Below are 17535 nucleotides of genomic sequence, written 5' to 3' on the forward strand. Positions count from 1 at the left end.
GGCTGCTCAATGCCACATGGCAGATAGAGTAATCTCTATGTGTTTAGGTGCCACTGGGGATAGATCACTTTTAACAGGTGTCACAACATCCTGTCAGCTATTAGTCCTTTTTACACAGACTTTGCGCTATAGGGCCGCTACAAAGTCCCTTCTTTGCACTACCTTTGCATTTTTTAACAGAACCAAACAACAGCAGCATCATGCCGCCCCCCGCCCCCGTGTGATTTTAAACAGCATGCCACACAGCATAACACAGCAGCATTGGCCTCTAATGTGACACATAACATACGCATCTTCAGCAATTTGTAAACAATAACAATGGCATAACATTGCAATAACAATCATTTACTGTCACATCTCTCCATACAAGCAAATTTATTACAGGGCTCTTAAGTCATTCCTTCATAGTGAGATTGGTGCTGTTCCAACCATACCCAATCTCCCCTACTACAACTACAGCCTATATGTAACAATTAAAGTACATTTTATGCCCCAATAAAAACGTCTATTGTTACTTTTTTTGGTCATGTCTTATTTTGGTTTGTGAAATTCAGTCTTGCATTCCCTGGTTCTGCTTTCTGTAACTGGCCAGCCACTTGGCCTCAGGAGATGTACAAAAACAACAACATTAAACACACACACACACACACACACACACACACAAACACTCAACAACTCCTCCCAGCTAACACACATTAAGTATTGAGTTTGAATGTCTTCAAAGTCTGTAGCTATTCCACACCAAACAGCATGAAAATGTATGAAAGAGCACAACAGACCTGGGTTTAATATGACTGTGCTGCTTGTGAATGCTGACTTTTATCATCTGTCATTTTTGTGATGAACTACGTCGTCATGCTCCATTTTAAGTCTCATTTATAATGTGCATTGTTGTTTCACTATAAACCTGTCTTACCTGTTCTTCTCCCCCATTCCCTCCCTCTCTCCTCCTCCCTCTCCTTCTCTCTCTCCCTCTCTCTCTGCACTGTATGACCCATCCTACTCCTTGCTGTCGACTTGCTGTGACTAGCCTCAGGAAAAGTTGCCCAATGTTAATGTTTGACAAGTAGGAAGAAGGGCCTTGGCTGCCATATCGCTCAGTCTTAGACAACACAGCCACACTCTTTCAGTTCTCCTTCTACTCGTGAGTTTGTTTGCTGCTTGTAAAGGAATTACATATTCAAATCCGAGGGAGAAAGACAGAAAGACGCCATGGGTGAGTTGGTGCTGTTGCTTTTTCTTATATACTGGTTAGATATCTGTTTGCTGGGATTCTGAGATTGAAAAAAAATAATTGTTTTGTGTCTGTACAAAGTGCCATTTATTTTATTTTGAGTATTTTAATTTGGCATACATTTAAAATGAAGGTATTGGTAGATGGATACCATAGCATAACTATGCAATTGTGTTTGCTGAAAAATGTATGTAACCAGAGATTATATTATGTACTTTTCTGTACATCTGTTGTTTTTTTTTTCTTTTGTTAAGTTCTCTTTATGTTGTAGGAACAACTGACATTGAAAATATATTTTTCCTCTTGTAAGAAATAATCAAGGACAAAGCAATACTGTACAGATTATCTGTAGTAGTGTACATTCACTCACAACACATATCCTTCTCCAGCCTCCGTCACTTAGATGTTTGTCTTAGTTTTGAAATGTCAGGACACATCACTTGCAAAGCAACCACTCCAGCCTTTGTGCAAAGAATCTAATTTTCTGCCCCATTTACGGTGCTACTGTAGAGGTGCTGGTGCTGATCGACTTCGAGGGCACCATGGGAGACGAGCTCACAGTGAGGACAGGGGATGTGGTCAAAAACGTCACCAAGGCCAGCGAGGACGGATGGCTGGAGGGGGAGCTGAGAGGAAAAAGAGGCATCTTCCCTGCCAACTTTGTAAAGGTCTGTTAACACCATATAGTCCCCAAAGTACTGTAGTGTTACTGCACTGTGTGTTTATGTTCATCCACATGTGTTAAAATATGCCACATTTTGGTTTTTCATTACAGGAGGTGCCGGTCTATTTGATAGGTGACAGCAAGAGGGAGCCACGAAGCATTAGAAAAAGTATGATGCAAAGTCTAAATTCTTTGCACTCTTCATTTTCTTCACTGTTATCAGCTTAGACAGCAGAAAGTATTTACACTGTCCAATAGCTTGTGATGGGTTTTAAAGTCCCATATAATGCTCATTTTCATGTTCATACTTGCATTTTAGTTTTCTACAAGAACATGTTTATACGTATGCTTTAATGTTCAAAAAACACATTTTTTTTCTCAAACTGTCTGAATATACCAGCATTCACTCTTTGGCTGAAACAATACATTTTTCACACTCACTGCAAAACATCCCAACAGGAAATACAAAGGAACCCATTTAGAAAGTCTATGTGTAAGTTCTGAGCTACTTTTTATATATTAGCCTATAGTTGTGACGTCACAAATTCACAGAAATCCGGACAGCTCCTTTAAAGGTACAGTTTCTGAATACAGGCTGTGTGCATTATGCTGTGGATTGAGCATTTTGATACTGTCACAGTATTTATACAGCACCTATGCCTGTTTTATATTAAATAAGACATGGTAATCTGACTTTTTACAATATGGGACCTTTAAAGACTATTATTGCACTGTGGGATTATATGGCTTACTGAATTTCTTAGTGATATTACATGTGTTCAGAGTCTTGCAAATGTTCTTTTTTTATAGCACAAGTGTGACATTATGGACCCAAGACTTTTTTGCAATAGAGTATGAGCCAATACTTAAAATCAAACAAATTTATAGTAAAATAAAGTTTTATAAGCCAACATCTGCTCCTAAATCTAAGATTTAGCCACACTGGAGTGAACTTTTCATTCATCATTTTGTTGGGAAGAGGCATTGATTACTTTAAATGGTTCATATCAACATTCGGAGTGAAACTATTCATTTGCAAATATGTATACTGTTTAAACTTGTGTAAACTTGCGTTTAAGATCCAGAGTTTACTGCCTTCAGGCAATGCAGCATGAGGCACGATATGTCAGTCAAACAGATACTAAGAATAATCAGTGTCGAAACATCTGCACATATGGCAATCTGAACCTCTTATCTGAGCTTGCAGCTCAAGTTGACTAAAAATAAACAATGAAAATAATTGACAGTGCTATTCACTTTTTTTTTTTTTTAAATTTTCATGGTCTAAAAACACAAGTGTTTCAAACTGAGGTTAGTGTGGTGCATGCACTGAGCAAGACAGTGCTGCAACTAAGCCAACTGTAAATGCATGTTTACCACATCCTCTCCACACAAATCCTAATTATAACGTATGAAATCAGGAGCAGATAAAAACAAACTGTGTCTTTGAGGGATTAAACGTGTTAGAAGTGCTATCCTGTTGAGACTTGACCACTCTGCATTCCTATCAGACTAAACACACAATTATTAAGCTCTAGCTTCTCCAAATAGATCTTTAACTTTACATCCGTCTGTTGATGTGGCTGGTGATTCTTTTGTCTCTGTAGCAAAGAGGATGAAACAGACAAGGAAATGCGAGGTGGCGTACACCTACAGCCCCGTGAATGAAGATGAGCTGAGTCTGGATGTTGGGGAGACGATAGAGATCATCAGAGAGGTAGAGACCCCCCACCCACTTATCTAAGCACTCACATTTGAAATCAATAAACCAAACAGTGATGCTCTGTGAAGCGTTTAGGCGTTTTCCTGCTGGTTGCCGAAGCTGCTCAGTAGCCCAAACCTTGGCACTGTATGTAAATCTGGGCGTTGGTTAAATGTTTGCTCTGCCAGTCTGCCCTGGGTAAACAAAGTGGGTTTTTCAAAAGGTAATCATTGATTGTTTGGGCATTCTCTTTTTATTAGGCCGCCAAGAAGACAAAGCACCTTTCCCCAACATATTACAGCTTCACAGAAATGCATGAACTGATCTGACTCGTTCTGAGAGTTCACGTGGACGTTCATGCCGTCAAATATGCAGAGAACTGAAACAGAGTGATCGTAATCTCTGGAATGTACACCGGACGTTAAATGTTTTAACATGAGCACTAATAAGTATTGTATGACTGAACTTTGTCTTTAAAATGTTTCCTCACATACTGTCTTGCTGTCTCTCCTTGATATGATCTACAAAACAGATTGAAGATGGATGGTGGATGGGGGTGAAAAATGGCAAAGTGGGAGCTTTTCCATCAAATTTCGTCAAAGAAATTTTTGTTTCCCCGAAAGGTCAGTAAAGCCCAAACTTTTCTTTACATTTTTGACTCATTTTTCTGTTCAAGTATTCTATAATCGATTATTGGTGATTCTTTTTTTACAGTGATTGCACAATAGGGCCACTACAAAGTCCCTTCTTTACACCTCCTTTGCATATTTCCACAGAACCCAAAAAATGTTGCCGTCGTGTCGCTTCAGTGTTTGGTTTTAGACAGCATGTCGGCATCACAGAAGCAAGAGTTGTGATGGACATGACATTTAACACAACAGAGTCTGCCTCTAGTGTGGCATATGACATACGCGTTGGCAGCGTTTTCTAAAAAATAACCATAACTTAACATAAAAACAACACTTATTTACCATTCCTGTTATATGGCAGCTGATCTTGCCCTCTGCTAGAGGGTTAAAAGCCGCCGGAAATCATTATTTTTGCAATTAGAATTTTCCACTGTTCTTTTTCTTTGAATTAGCTGCTAACTGCTATCAGCAACTTTTTAAGTCTCCTGACGGTCACAAACAAAACATGCCGTCAAAACATCACTTCCATTCATGGTCCTGTCCTGCCAGCTGTCCCTTTTACTTAGATCTTGATTCTGTTAACACTGTTTCTACCTCAAATTCAAAGGTGAGACAACTCTGTCCCCTCATTTCGCGATCATACCTTTTATACAGAACTGCGAGGCAGCATAAAGACACAATATTTCCACCTTGAACAGGAAGTGCAAAAAGGGACAACTCTTTTTACTCCTTTTACAGATGGCAAGCACAGCGAGGGAAAGGCAAGACCCAAGCTAAGTGATGCAGTGTTCAACAAAGAGGTATGCACTGCAGAAATAATGTTTCTGAAACCTATGCATTGTTTACTCTTTACTTAATGTACTTTTTGTCCTCAAAAAGATAGCGCAAAGGACAAGTGTGAGGAACAAAGCAAGAAATGGTAAGTCATATTATAAACTGCTATCAGGCTTTGGATAGTTCTCTAACTGTTTGCACAATTGTGGACTAAACACTTAGGTCATGTAAGATACCTTTGATTTTCGAACATTTCAAAAGCAACTGGAGAGGTCTACTTACACACAGACATCGTAATTCTTGTACTTTACCAAAAAGGTTTATGGGTGGGGTTCACTATAAATAGTTACAGTAATGTGGCTTGATAAGTCACCTTACAAAGGGTTACGTCAGAGTGGAATGTCCTCCGGGGATCAAGGTTTACAACTTTTATCTCCAGTTTGTCACAACCTCTTTCCAGTTAGTCTTTGAGGTAATAACGTGAAACTGTATACAATGCTGATAAGATTAGTCATCATTGTTGAAACATCCTAATCCTGCCACACTGTACTATAACACTCAGTTTCTATAAGATTGGTAATCCTATTATCTCTTATACTATGTCTCCTCAGTGGCAGAGTGCTGCCAAGTCATGTTTGACTACAAGGCCAAAGCGAGTGATGAGTTGGATCTGAAAAAAGGAGACGTTGTTGTGATACTGAACAAGGTTTGACCACAGTTTATTGCTATTATTCTAGCATTGTTTCTAAAATGGTTTCACATGATGTCATACTTACTGGCTCCCTCAGGTGCAATTGCTTTTCTTACAAAGTAGTTGCAGGTGTATCATATTGGTCTTCCAGTCAAACTGGTTTTATAACCTTCAAGGAAATTATGTCACAGTGCACAGTGACGTACATGTTTTGGTGACATGAATGTAGCAGTTGGCCTACGTATAGAGAGGGAAAAAAACTTTCAGAGATACCCTCTATGATAATTTGATAATAAGGGAGTCATGTCTTGCTTGACCATCTGGTAACCTCTTGTGCAGTAATTTGGCATCCCAAAGGGCACTGCCATGTTTGCTGTGTTTTAATGTGACTCTTTAATCTCCATCTGAAGGAAACAGAAGATGAAGGCTGGTATGAGGGAGAGCTAAACGGACGCTGTGGCTTCTTTCCAGATAACTTTGTCATGCTGATTCCACCAATGGACAGCCTGCAAGTGAGTGGACTAAAACACAGCCTCAAAAATATTCTTGTTGGACTGCAATCTCCCCATGTTCAAGATCTGACAGCTGCATTTTGCTACCATGAAGCCATGGACATGCTTTATAGTAATTTATATCTTCTATACTTCCTTATTTTTATTAAATAGCTCAAAATGCAAAGTATCTGCAGCTGGCTGGTTGTTGTGTTACTTTAGCAAGTCTGTGTGCAGTGAGTCAAGATCGGCTTTAACATCCTCTGTTTTAGAATTACTCACTGAAAATTCCCTGAGTGGAAAGAGTGTGTGAAATAGAGATGTCTTTAATTCACAAGGGGACATTCTTGCCAACCTATTGAGTTTTCCATTTCTCCTCCTCTAGTCTGGGACTGCAAGCCAACCGCCTGCACGCAACATTAACAAGAAACTCTCAGGTAAGAGAACAGTATGATCAAAATTGATCAAACACAGGAGCATAGGAGCAAACGCTGTTTGACATTAGGTCTTCATGTTTTAAGAAGTCCTCTTCTGAGTCATGACTTCTGGCTGCAGTGGTGTTTAGCCTGGCAGTGTGCTGACAGTTTGGACTGTTTTTTAACTGCTGGAGAATTTGGCAGCAGTATTGGCTGGGTGCTTTTCAGCATGTGGTATAAAAGCAGCCAGTATGGTCCCCTAATCATTGTCATTATTTCAATTTTCTGCTTAAGCAACTTGAAGCCCTTTCAGTATGATTCCATGTATCAGTTCACAACATTGGTTAATTCTACTTCTGTTTCTTTCATTTTTATCTACTTTACTTACATATAATTTTTATGTCCTTACTTCACACAAGTAATTCCATTTTATCCCACTTTATACTTTTACTCCACCAACTTCGAGGTAACTATTGTACTTTTCACTTCACTACACTCAGCTGTCGGCTTTAGTTACTTTAATGATTCCAAATATGTATACAACATATTATCAACTTATTAATTCATTCATTCATTCATTTTTTATAGATTAAGCTCCCCAGCAGTGTATTCAGTACTTACAATTAGTCCCACCTCTACCAGCAGCAACAAGTAATGCTGATACAGCAGTTTATCCAACAATAATGCAAGTGACTTTAAAAAGGGACGGTCTGCATGAGTGCTTATATTATTCAATACATTTCAATTAGCATAATACCTTTGTACTTTTACTGAAGTGAGTTATTATAATTAATATTATTAATATTATTATTACTATTGTATGCAGTAGTAGTAGTAGTATTGTTCTTATAATTAATGTATTTTATTTAGAAAGTTCATTTGTTCCAGAGTAGTATTTCTAAACCATTTTATTGCTACTTTTAAGTACATCTCCTGCCACCGCGTCTACTCAATGACATGCAGTGAACAGTTTTTTTGTTGTTGTTTTTTTTCATTAAAAAAGAAAGCTATCTGTGACATAGTCAGTTTAGATATCACAACTACAAGTATTGATCTAATCACCATGTTAGATAGGCTGATATTCTCTGTCCTGCAGTGCACCTTGAGTGATCACTCAAAAAATTCTCATCACAGAAAAATTCTAAATTTAAAAACACAATTCTGTTTTACAATCAAACCAGACAGCTACAGGAGTATTGTCACCAAGCTGACATCGAGTGCCACAACAAATCTGTTCCAGTTAAACAAGTAAAAAAAAAATCCTTAGTATACAGCCTTGGCGAATGAACATTAATAGCATTTGAAACATTAAGATGTAAAAGTCAAATCTGTGAGCCACACACAGCAGGATGTGGCTTCTACTCTAGTTTCAGCTGAGGAGTGCTATCAGTGGTGCATGTTGCAAATGTTTTGTATGCACATAACAGATAAAAATGTCAAAAATTACATATTTAGACTTCAAACTCCTTGGTTGGAAAAATGCATGCTCATCAAAACATTTGTGCTCATATAGACAAAGTACAAAGTGCTCGGCTTTATTCAAAGATGTCACCTGAAGGAAGTGAATATCAGCACAATCTCATAATTTGCACTTCACATTACACTCACTATAGCATGTTTTTCCACACAGTATCACTCACAAGAATTACACAGGAAGTCTCAGACTATAACAAGATGGGGGATGGTTAGGCTGGTCATGTGACACAGTTCAGGAGTCTTGGAGGAAACAAGGGGGTGGGGGGTTGGAGGAGGAGAGCTCTGTCACAGGGATTTTCTCAACCAGGACAAGAAGCAACACTTGAGCTACTACTGCTGTGTGGATGGTTTGTTTGGGAGGAAAGGTTGCACAATGCTTGAACACTCAAGGTAGGCTTCCTGTGTTCTCATTCGGTCAGTTACTCATCTCTGAGTCTGAGGGCTATACAAAGTGTTGCTCTCTTTGTTTTTAGTGCCGTGCATTAGAACAGTTTTATTTCTTCTACTTGTGTTTATATTTACTTAGCAGAGCTGTAACCAGATGTATTAACCTCCTCTGTTTGAAATGAGAACTTGACCTTTATAGCAAACAGAAATCCCTCAAATTACCGTCAGTTCAATGAGGATCACAATTCAAGCATCTATTCTCACAGTCTCACAGACTCTCTCTCTTTTTTTTTTTCTCGAGCTGAAGTAGAGTGACTGTTCCTGATTAACTTGTTATGACCCTTGGGGGCTGCGGTACTGTTGTATACAGCTGTGACCTGGCCTGTTCCAGAGATGTGCACATCTCTACCCATGTAGCTGTTGATAAACTAGATGAGTTTATTAAAATACCAGAGGCATTTTTTTCACCACCAAATAAAACCCATGAGGCTTCCTGGGGTACACAAACAGATTTTTTTTTTTTTTTTGAGTAATAAACACGCCAGCAGCTTTTTACGTGCAGTATTATAGTTTAGTCTTTGACGGAGCCATTACAGGGTTCAAGCCAGCATGGACGATTAGACATTTAACGCTGCAAAGGACCATCGACAGTTTATGATACCTGCATTAAAGATAACTGATAGGTTTTATGATGACCGGATAGGTGCTAATTTATTTACATCCAAGTCTATTCTGGGCCACACTCTTATTTGACAACACCATCAACCCTATTGGTCAACTGCAGTAACATTTTGGGGACAGGTTTCAATAGCTTAATTAATACATCCATTGAGTTTGCTGATATTTAGACAAACTGTCACTGATTTATGGCAAATTTTAGGCAATTGCACATGTGTGGAAGTGGTGGCGCCCCTATTGAGTGATTTCAAAATTATTCGTTATTACATAAATGCAAATTGGTGAAAAATTGAGTTAGGAAAACAGAAATGGTTGGGCTTGTTTGTCCACTTTTAAGTCAGTTCAACTGATTGTGTAGGAGTTATGACTGTTCAAAGTTAATAATAAATTGTAGTGCCACTATCGGGGCCAATTGGGGTCATATTTCTTTAGCAGCATTCACACACAACTTCTAATCATTGGTACATTACAAACATTTTGAAGAAAAATAATAAACCAGAAAAAAACAATATGCTTTCAGCCAGTTGGTCTTAAACCTCTAATCTACAAGTCAATATAAGCAGAGTGGAAAACATGTACCAGTGCTTACATGCATCGCAGAGGAAGCCAGACCTGCATGAGGTGTGAAAGCTATCTTGCATGTATCCAAAGCAGATTTGTCAAGCGTGCCCACTTTTTTTTACTGACAACCTGCTCCATATTCTTGTTGCTACACATAATGACACCTGGGACCTGCAGATTGAGAGCACCTTCAAAGAAGTTGCTTAGGGAAACATTTTTAAGCTAGCCAATGGACTCAAAGTGACAACATCTGTCACATGAAATCCAAATAGGATTTCACTGCTTCATTGTGTGCAGCAAATGAAACACTTAAATACTTTATCTGAAGTGCAGATGTGCTTCTTGAATGCCAAATGCAACTTTGCGGTAACTTTTCATTCACTTCTGCTTTGTCAGTTAAGACAGACACCTCAGCGATGGAGAAAGGTCCAGCAAAGACAACAAAAGGTATGAATGACAGTGACTTTTATTATAATTTATTAGACTATTATTGTAACACAATCCTTATAAAAGATAAATGATGATGTGGATGCTTGACTTTGTTTGACAGATGATAAACCAGAGAGTAAGGACCTAAGAAGCAATCCTCCAACCAAAGTCAAGCTTCCAACCCTCCACAAACCCAGCCCGCCTCCAGTCAAAGACAAACCCAACAAGGTTTTACCCAAGTAAGTGATGCCAGAGAATCTCTGATGTCGTGCCTTGCGACTAATCTCCATGCAAAACCACTAAAGACTCACTAGAGAATATGTCTTCCAACTCAGGGACATGAATAGTGATTCATCTGCAACCTTTCTAAAGCTAAAGGACTTTAGGAAATGTCAGGAACACTTTCTCCTCTTTGGTCTGGCACCGGGAGCGGAGCCTTTAGATGTTAAAGGTTTTGGTTGTCGCCACCAGTTGCCATGGTGTCCTAAAAGAAGAATGCCAGGATGCCCGACCTTTAGCGGCTCAGTGGAAACTCTGGGATGAGTCAAATCGGGCCTAAACAGACGAGAGCAGCCCATTTCCTGTTTCCTGAGTAAAACACACACAAATAGGCACACACACACACACACAAAACGGAGAAAAACAAAAACAGCCGTGTCTTGAGGGGGCTGCTAATGGAGAGTTTTTTTCCGAAAATTGCTTCCTAGCAAACTTGTTTGCAAGGGACACCTTCCCAGCTTCTTTAAAGAATCCTTCTCAGTCCTTTTTTTTTTACAAAAAAACTTAAACCTCTAGGCCTACACCACAAGGCTGATTATTAAAAAAATAACTTTATATGAGATCAAGCCAATGCATTTAAGGTTACAAAACTAAGTTGGGTCTCTGGGGATCTGCCATCATTGCATATGAGCTCTGAGAGTGAAACACGTGCCAAAACAAAAAAAAAAAAGACATACAGACTTCAAGACTTCAACTGTCATGCTCTGCACCTGCACCCATCACAATTTATGAAACTGGAAACCACATTCAAAGTATTTTTGTTTTCTTCTTTAAAAAATGTGAACCACAGCTGGTACACCAGTTTTATTTCACTACGAAATAATTTTTTGAGAGATTCTAGGTTTTTTTCCTCCTTATGTTCCCCACTTTTAATGAAATTCAATCAAAAAATGACAAAAAGTAAAATAATTTGAAATGTCACTCTTATTTCCAGTAGAACAAATGGCGATGTGGTTCCTGTTACACCAAAACACCCAGAGGAGAAAGAGACCAACCAGTTTGATGGAGTTGACGTGCAGACCGAAAAGCTGTGCCATCCCACAGCAAACAGAGCCAAACCGCCACAAAGGAGACTACCATCAGGCCTGGTTACAGCAGCACAAGTATGTGCACATCAGAGACAGATTAATATTGATTTATCATTTTTAATATTACAACTTTCACCTGAAGCACTAACAATTCAGAGGTAGAGAGTTGCATAATGAATGCTTAACTGAGGCAGGAACTGCTGCCAAACCACATTTGTTGTGCTACCCATCATTTCTGTAGATGACCTTTGTATTGAGATTATAGTTGCAACATTGAGGCAACTCCCTACTTTATCTTGTGCATACTTGTTAGGTAAAAGTACTTGAAACAGAACTGAGCATATTTAGTGGTATCTTGCATTTCTAGGCCCAGTTTGTTTTCTCTGGCTTGACATATTTCTATGTCAACTTATTTCCAGGACAACTTTCAATTCAATAACCAAGTACACTTTTCAAACTTTGCCATGAGTGATAAATGCTAGAGAAAAGGCTTTCACTTTCTGGACTCAAACATTTTGCAGAGAGGTGTTTGCACTTGCACTCTTAACAAATCAGGTCACAGGTCGAGTTTGAGCAAGAGAAAAGGCCCATATTTTCATGATCTGCCCATGGGCCAAATCAAGTTTAGGCCTGATCTCTGAGGGTTTATCAAAAGTCATTCGTGGAAATGAAGGAATCCATTCAATAAAGTATCCTTTTATGGTTTGTACTTGGCTGTCCAAAAGATAGACCTAGGTTTTAAGTAAGCATAGTTGGAGAATGAGAGTTCTTGAGGCAGGCAATGAGCAATGGCGGAATATAAAGATGGACGACGGATCTCCACTCCCTCCCACTGTACAAAAACACAGCCAGAATATCTTGGATACGGCTGCTGCCATCTTGGTGACATCATTCGGAGCCAGAGGCTGAGTAGAAGTGATCTCCCCAGTATTGACTTCCTGCACATATTCCCATCTGAACAATCACAAGCAGCGCAATTGATCCCAAGCACACACATTGGCACAGGCAACTCTCAATCATGTCATCAGACCTCCTTTTTACAGCATCAAATAACTAACCACACTTTTCAGAAAATTGAACACTTGAACTGACATCAGCATGATAAGAAGTATATGAAATGACAGATCTTTTTTTGGGGGGAAATGTTAAACTAGTACCAATCTTTTTATTTGTCCCATGTCAACTAACATAAAAGGTGCTTAGTACATAACCTTTATTGCAACAAGCCAAAAGGGGGCAATCAAAGCACTTTTGAGGAGTTGCCATGTTGTCCATCTTTGATAAACAGTCTATGGTTGTAAGGAATGATATTCAGTGAAGGCATTGCTTATGATCCTTTGCAGGCCCAGGGTGCCACTGACCAGACAGAACCAGAACTATCGCCAAAAAAGTTTCAGACAGAGAAATTACCTGGCCTGCAAAAGGTTTGTGACTTTGACTGCTTACTAGATACAACACAACACGTTATTCATTCAGAAAAAAAAAACCAATTAATAAGCTATTAGTGGTCTGTATGATAATATGCAAAGACACCTAATTCATCACAGAGTTCAGAAAATCTCCTGCCATCGCCTGCAAAGCCTGATCCTCGACCCAAGACGCCGCCTCCAGTTAGACCAGCACCACCCAAACTAGTTGTGGATGGCAGAACTGCGAGCCATAAGGGAGAAGTAACTGTGGAGAGCCTGCATGACGAGATCAAAGAGCTGAGGATGGCTCTGGAGCTGCTTCAGACACGACACGAGTGAGTACAACTGGTTTCAAAGTGTGATTAAAACGTAAGCAACTGATGCAGTTTATCTGTGGGATTTTTAAAAGAACAGTAAAGTTAGTTTGGTTGTGTTACAGCGTTGAGGGCACTGTCACTAACACATGAGCAAATGCATTCACTCGCCTGCAGGTGATGTTTAAGCTGAATGTGTCAGATGTGATCTAACAAACAAACGTTAACTAGCTTGCTAATAAACACAGCAAAATACGATGTCATTGGTACATTTTCCATCTGGTTATGTTCAATGCCTGTCTCCCGACTAATTGCCCCCTAGGCAGCAACTCTCATGTGGGACAGATTGTATCTTTCATGGCCTGTATCATACAATACCAGCTGTTTAGACACAGCAACAATAAATATCTCTTCCATTATAACTTTCTCAGAAAACTGCAGCCAATGACAGTCAAGCGGGGTCAACCACTTTTACATCTTTGCAATTGGGCTGCCATGACGCTGGTCAAAGTTCACCAAAGTTGAAAGTGCAAATTTGCTTTGCCACTGGAAGCGAATGTTTTATGTGCCCCTTTGCTTGCATAGAATGGAAGTGAACGTGAGATAAATATTCTCAAATGTTAATTTTGCACATTTGTGACCACGCACTTACTCTATTATCATTTTTATGGGTCCATAGATATTCTTTATATCATATAATGCTTTGTAAAGCTCCAACCTCCTTTAACCTGACAAGAGCTCTTATTAGTTACTCTGATCAACAAACACTAAAATCTTTTACATAAAGTAAAAGTGTGAACATGGCCACTTCCTCAAATCAATGTTGCATAATAATATTCATGTATGCATGCTGTCAATCTAGCGTTTTGGTGCCTTAAAGTTTCCTGAGACGCTACATGACCCATAAGACAATCCTGCTGACATGCAAAATTTCTGATGGAGACCCTTATGAAATGATCGCATTATATTAGATGTTTTGGCAAGTTATTTGTACGATAATATTTAATTCCTCACAGTAATCCCAGTGTATGGTGCATTTTCTTTGTTTTGAGCTGACATTTGCTCAGATGATGAGCATAAAGTGCTGTACACTGTGCCATTTAAGTCTGAAAGTTTTGCATTTAAGCATGCAATGCATGCATTGATTTTATTTTGCCACTTTGGGGCAGCTGCAATAAGTTGTAAACACAAGATGATATATCATCAGCTTTTAAGTGGTAAAGAGTTGTAAGACATCATTATTATTATTATTATTTATTATTTATTTATCATCTCCTGAGGGAAATATCTGGCTCTTTAGGTAATAAATGCTCCACTATGTTTACTAGCTAATTGCTAACAGTGTGTCTGGTGTTTGGTGCTAAGCAGATAGAGTACAGAGTTTATAGAGCTTTTGGCTAACAACAGCTGCCAGCTGCGGCCCAAAAACATAGCAGCAGTGAGACTGAACCAAAACAGAAAAGTTGCCAACTAAACAGCGAAACAATGAGCTGAAACTCACTATAAAGCTCTGAGAGGAGCTGCAGATTGCAGCACTACTTGAGAGTGATCAAGATCAAGACCATTTCTGTTTCCACATCATACCACCACTACAAAAGTAACATTCTAAATTCATATACCTTCATTTATTCATTTGACTTGACAGGAAGTGTTCATCTTGACCTATTTAGACATACCTATGTCTGTAGTCTCATCTTCTCTGTTTCTGTCTCTTTTGATCAGCCAAGACATGCAGGAAGTGAAAGAAGAACTGAGGGAGGAGAGAAACAAACGAGTAGCCCTGCAGGTCAGTGAGTTTTGCATGCATTCGTACTTTACGCCTGCTGCCACAAGAAAAGAGTACAGAAGCTGTGGCTCCTAAGAACATGACTGTGGTATAATTGACATGAAAAAATGTCTTTCCCATACAGGAGGAAGTACAAAGTCTGAAGATGAAGCATTAATCCCAACGCAGATAGTGACTGGGCTGTCTGTCTGACACTGTGCCATGTTGGCTGCATTGCAAATTTAAACAAGACAAACATTTTTCTGACATGGAATGGGGACGGAGAAGACAAGTGAGCTTTCCCACTGCAGACTCACAAGCGAGGGCTAATTTAAAAAGCATAGTTGGACATAGGATCAAGCTAATCCTGCACTGGACTGTAGAAACTTGAACCTCCAAAAGACTTTTAATGTACTGTTTCAATTTTTACATATTTGAATGCTGGAAATCACAAATATTGGTCCTAAGTGGGTTTGTTTTACATTGTTCTGTTTCAACTGTCACATTTATTACTTTTACCATAGATTTTTCCTTACTTTTAACATTTATACAAGTAATGCCACAGCAGAATATGTAATATATGCAGCTGTACATAGGAGGAAATATTGTGATATTATTTGCAAAGACTTAAATATAGTTTTCATCCAAAAGGGCATTGTTACTTGAAAGTTAACACCTGAAATACTACTGTTAAAAACACAGGCTAAAATGCAGGTGATTTTCTACATCAGAATGTAATGCAGCTGTAATCCACTCGGGGGCAGTCTATGACAATCATACATAAAGACAAGCGCTAAACTTTTCAGTTAATGCTGAATAGGTAGAAGTGAACAGGCAATTGTGCCCTCACATTAGAAAACAAACAACAGATTTCATTCAGACTATAGCAACTGTGTTAAGATTTGAAGAAACTAATGTTAATAGTTTGTGCTTCTATGAAACAAAATCTTAAAAAATGCTTTTGAAAGGCCTCAGGGGTTAAGCAAGACCTTGTGGTCAGCCACATTTTTTTGCCATTAAGTGGAAAAGGCATCCCGTGTCACTCCGAGAAAAACTGACTCACTCTGAAAACCCTGAACATCATGAGTCATCGCAATGGATGCAGAGAACGTGGGAAGAGAATTATTGAGAAATTCTCTGCACCCACCATAAGGAGAGCTATTTAACTTGACCCTGTCATCATCAGAGTTAGGAGTATAGATTTGGTTTTGGCTCTGAATGGTAGTGGTGGTAGTGGTAGTGTTAGTAGTGTGCTCCTGTCTAAGCCCACTAGTATTGCCCCACTGTAGAGCACATCTGGAAGACATCTGGAACTCATCTGGGACTGGGTGCTTCTGAAACTTCCATGGGAACATACTATTTTTAAAAACTGTGTTGAATAACGGTCATTAAGGGCACATTCCCTCTCGGACAAGGGGTGAAATAAATGAAACTAAACAAACAAAAGGGTCAGCTTATATAACTATATTTTTGCAAAATATTAAAAATGAATGTCCACTCTGTACAACCAAACCAAAGAGAAGATTTCACTTTTTCACTGAGGGGCTGCTAAAATATTCAATAATGTTAGTGATGATAGGGGCTGCTTTAAAAAATGGTGTAAAACAGATCCCAAAAGCAATTATTTGGCTCATAATCACAGGAGAGCGTTTTAGTGGTATATGGCACTCATAATTTGATGGTGCAATACAGCAAATTTTGTCAAATAGTGCTGTATACAACCTTTAGATATATGATAAAGCACTATAAAGTTTTTGAGTCTGGGGACCTTGGATAATACCAGATTATACCATGGACAAGTCAATCAATTGACATCATCACTAGGTGCACAAAATCCCTTTGTGCTTCTTCAGAGATAAGCTGCATATCATGCCTGTACTAAATGCTTACTGAGAAACACCGCACATTACCTTTTCAAACCTGGAATATCTCTGTGCACATGGGGGAAAATAGGTTTAGAGCCACTGCTTTAATGGGTAATCATCTGGAAATACACTGTTTGTAGGCTTTTTAATGTAGTGTTTTAATCCTTTTCCCAATAAACTAAACTAAACTAAACTAAGCTGAAAAAACATAAGAGAACCTCTAAAGAACAATAAATGCACTTAAAAGTTTATCCACTGGTTCTTCAGCTTAGTTTAGTTGAGTTTACCAGGGAAACAACCAGTAGAGAGCCATCAGAAAACCTCTAAAGAACGAAACAGGGGCTGAAAAGTTCTTGGAGAGGCAGCGGTGTTATACACCACCTTAACCCATGCTCAGAAACCACTGAGGAACCAACATTTTTCTGTGTGTAAACTACAGGCACTACTATAAATAATAATACACCACTTGTATGAATATAAGACTCAGTGCACTGTGATATGGGAGGAATGTGAGAAGTAAGATGGCACTGTTGAGTGTTCAGAAACAAAGTATTTTGGAGCTTAAAGGTCAAATACAAAAAAAACCCCTCAGAGTTAAAAATAGAAATTGAAAAAAAGGAGCTCAAATGACAGTTAGTCTTTGTCAAAGAAAGAAACTGGACGGATGCAAAAAGAAATCATATGCATGACCTCATCAGAAATGGCAGTAAACCTGCCGCATATTAAAAATGCTTTTTTTAATT

General features: G+C 38.8%; 1 protein-coding gene across 2 annotated transcripts; it reads left to right on the forward strand.

The window, feature by feature from the left end:
* Window positions 1–1013: 1013 nt before the first annotated feature.
* Window positions 1014–16373, forward strand: mnmip1 (manchette microtubule inner protein 1). Of its 2 annotated transcripts, none has more exons than XM_042489714.2 (17): window positions 1014–1216; window positions 1745–1902; window positions 2010–2067; window positions 3506–3615; window positions 4133–4223; window positions 4968–5029; window positions 5109–5148; window positions 5615–5709; window positions 6105–6206; window positions 6571–6622; window positions 10100–10150; window positions 10254–10371; window positions 11349–11514; window positions 12783–12863; window positions 12987–13183; window positions 14885–14948; window positions 15073–16373. In XM_042489714.2, exons 1-17 carry the CDS (start codon window positions 1213–1215, stop codon window positions 15103–15105), a joined length of 1482 nt encoding a protein of 493 aa, XP_042345648.1. In that variant the 5' UTR covers window positions 1014–1212; the 3' UTR covers window positions 15106–16373. The 2 variants fall into 2 exon arrangements, with proteins under 2 accessions (XP_042345648.1, XP_042345647.1); XM_042489713.2 differs by having other exon boundaries at window positions 1016–1216; window positions 11346–11514.
* Window positions 16374–17535: the final 1162 nt, after the last annotated feature.

Source organism: Plectropomus leopardus, chromosome 11 (assembly GCF_026936395.1).
Source record: "Plectropomus leopardus strain MGB_pleo_1.0 chromosome 11, ASM2693639v1, whole genome shotgun sequence".
Classification (NCBI taxonomy): Eukaryota; Metazoa; Chordata; class Actinopteri; order Perciformes; family Serranidae; genus Plectropomus; species Plectropomus leopardus.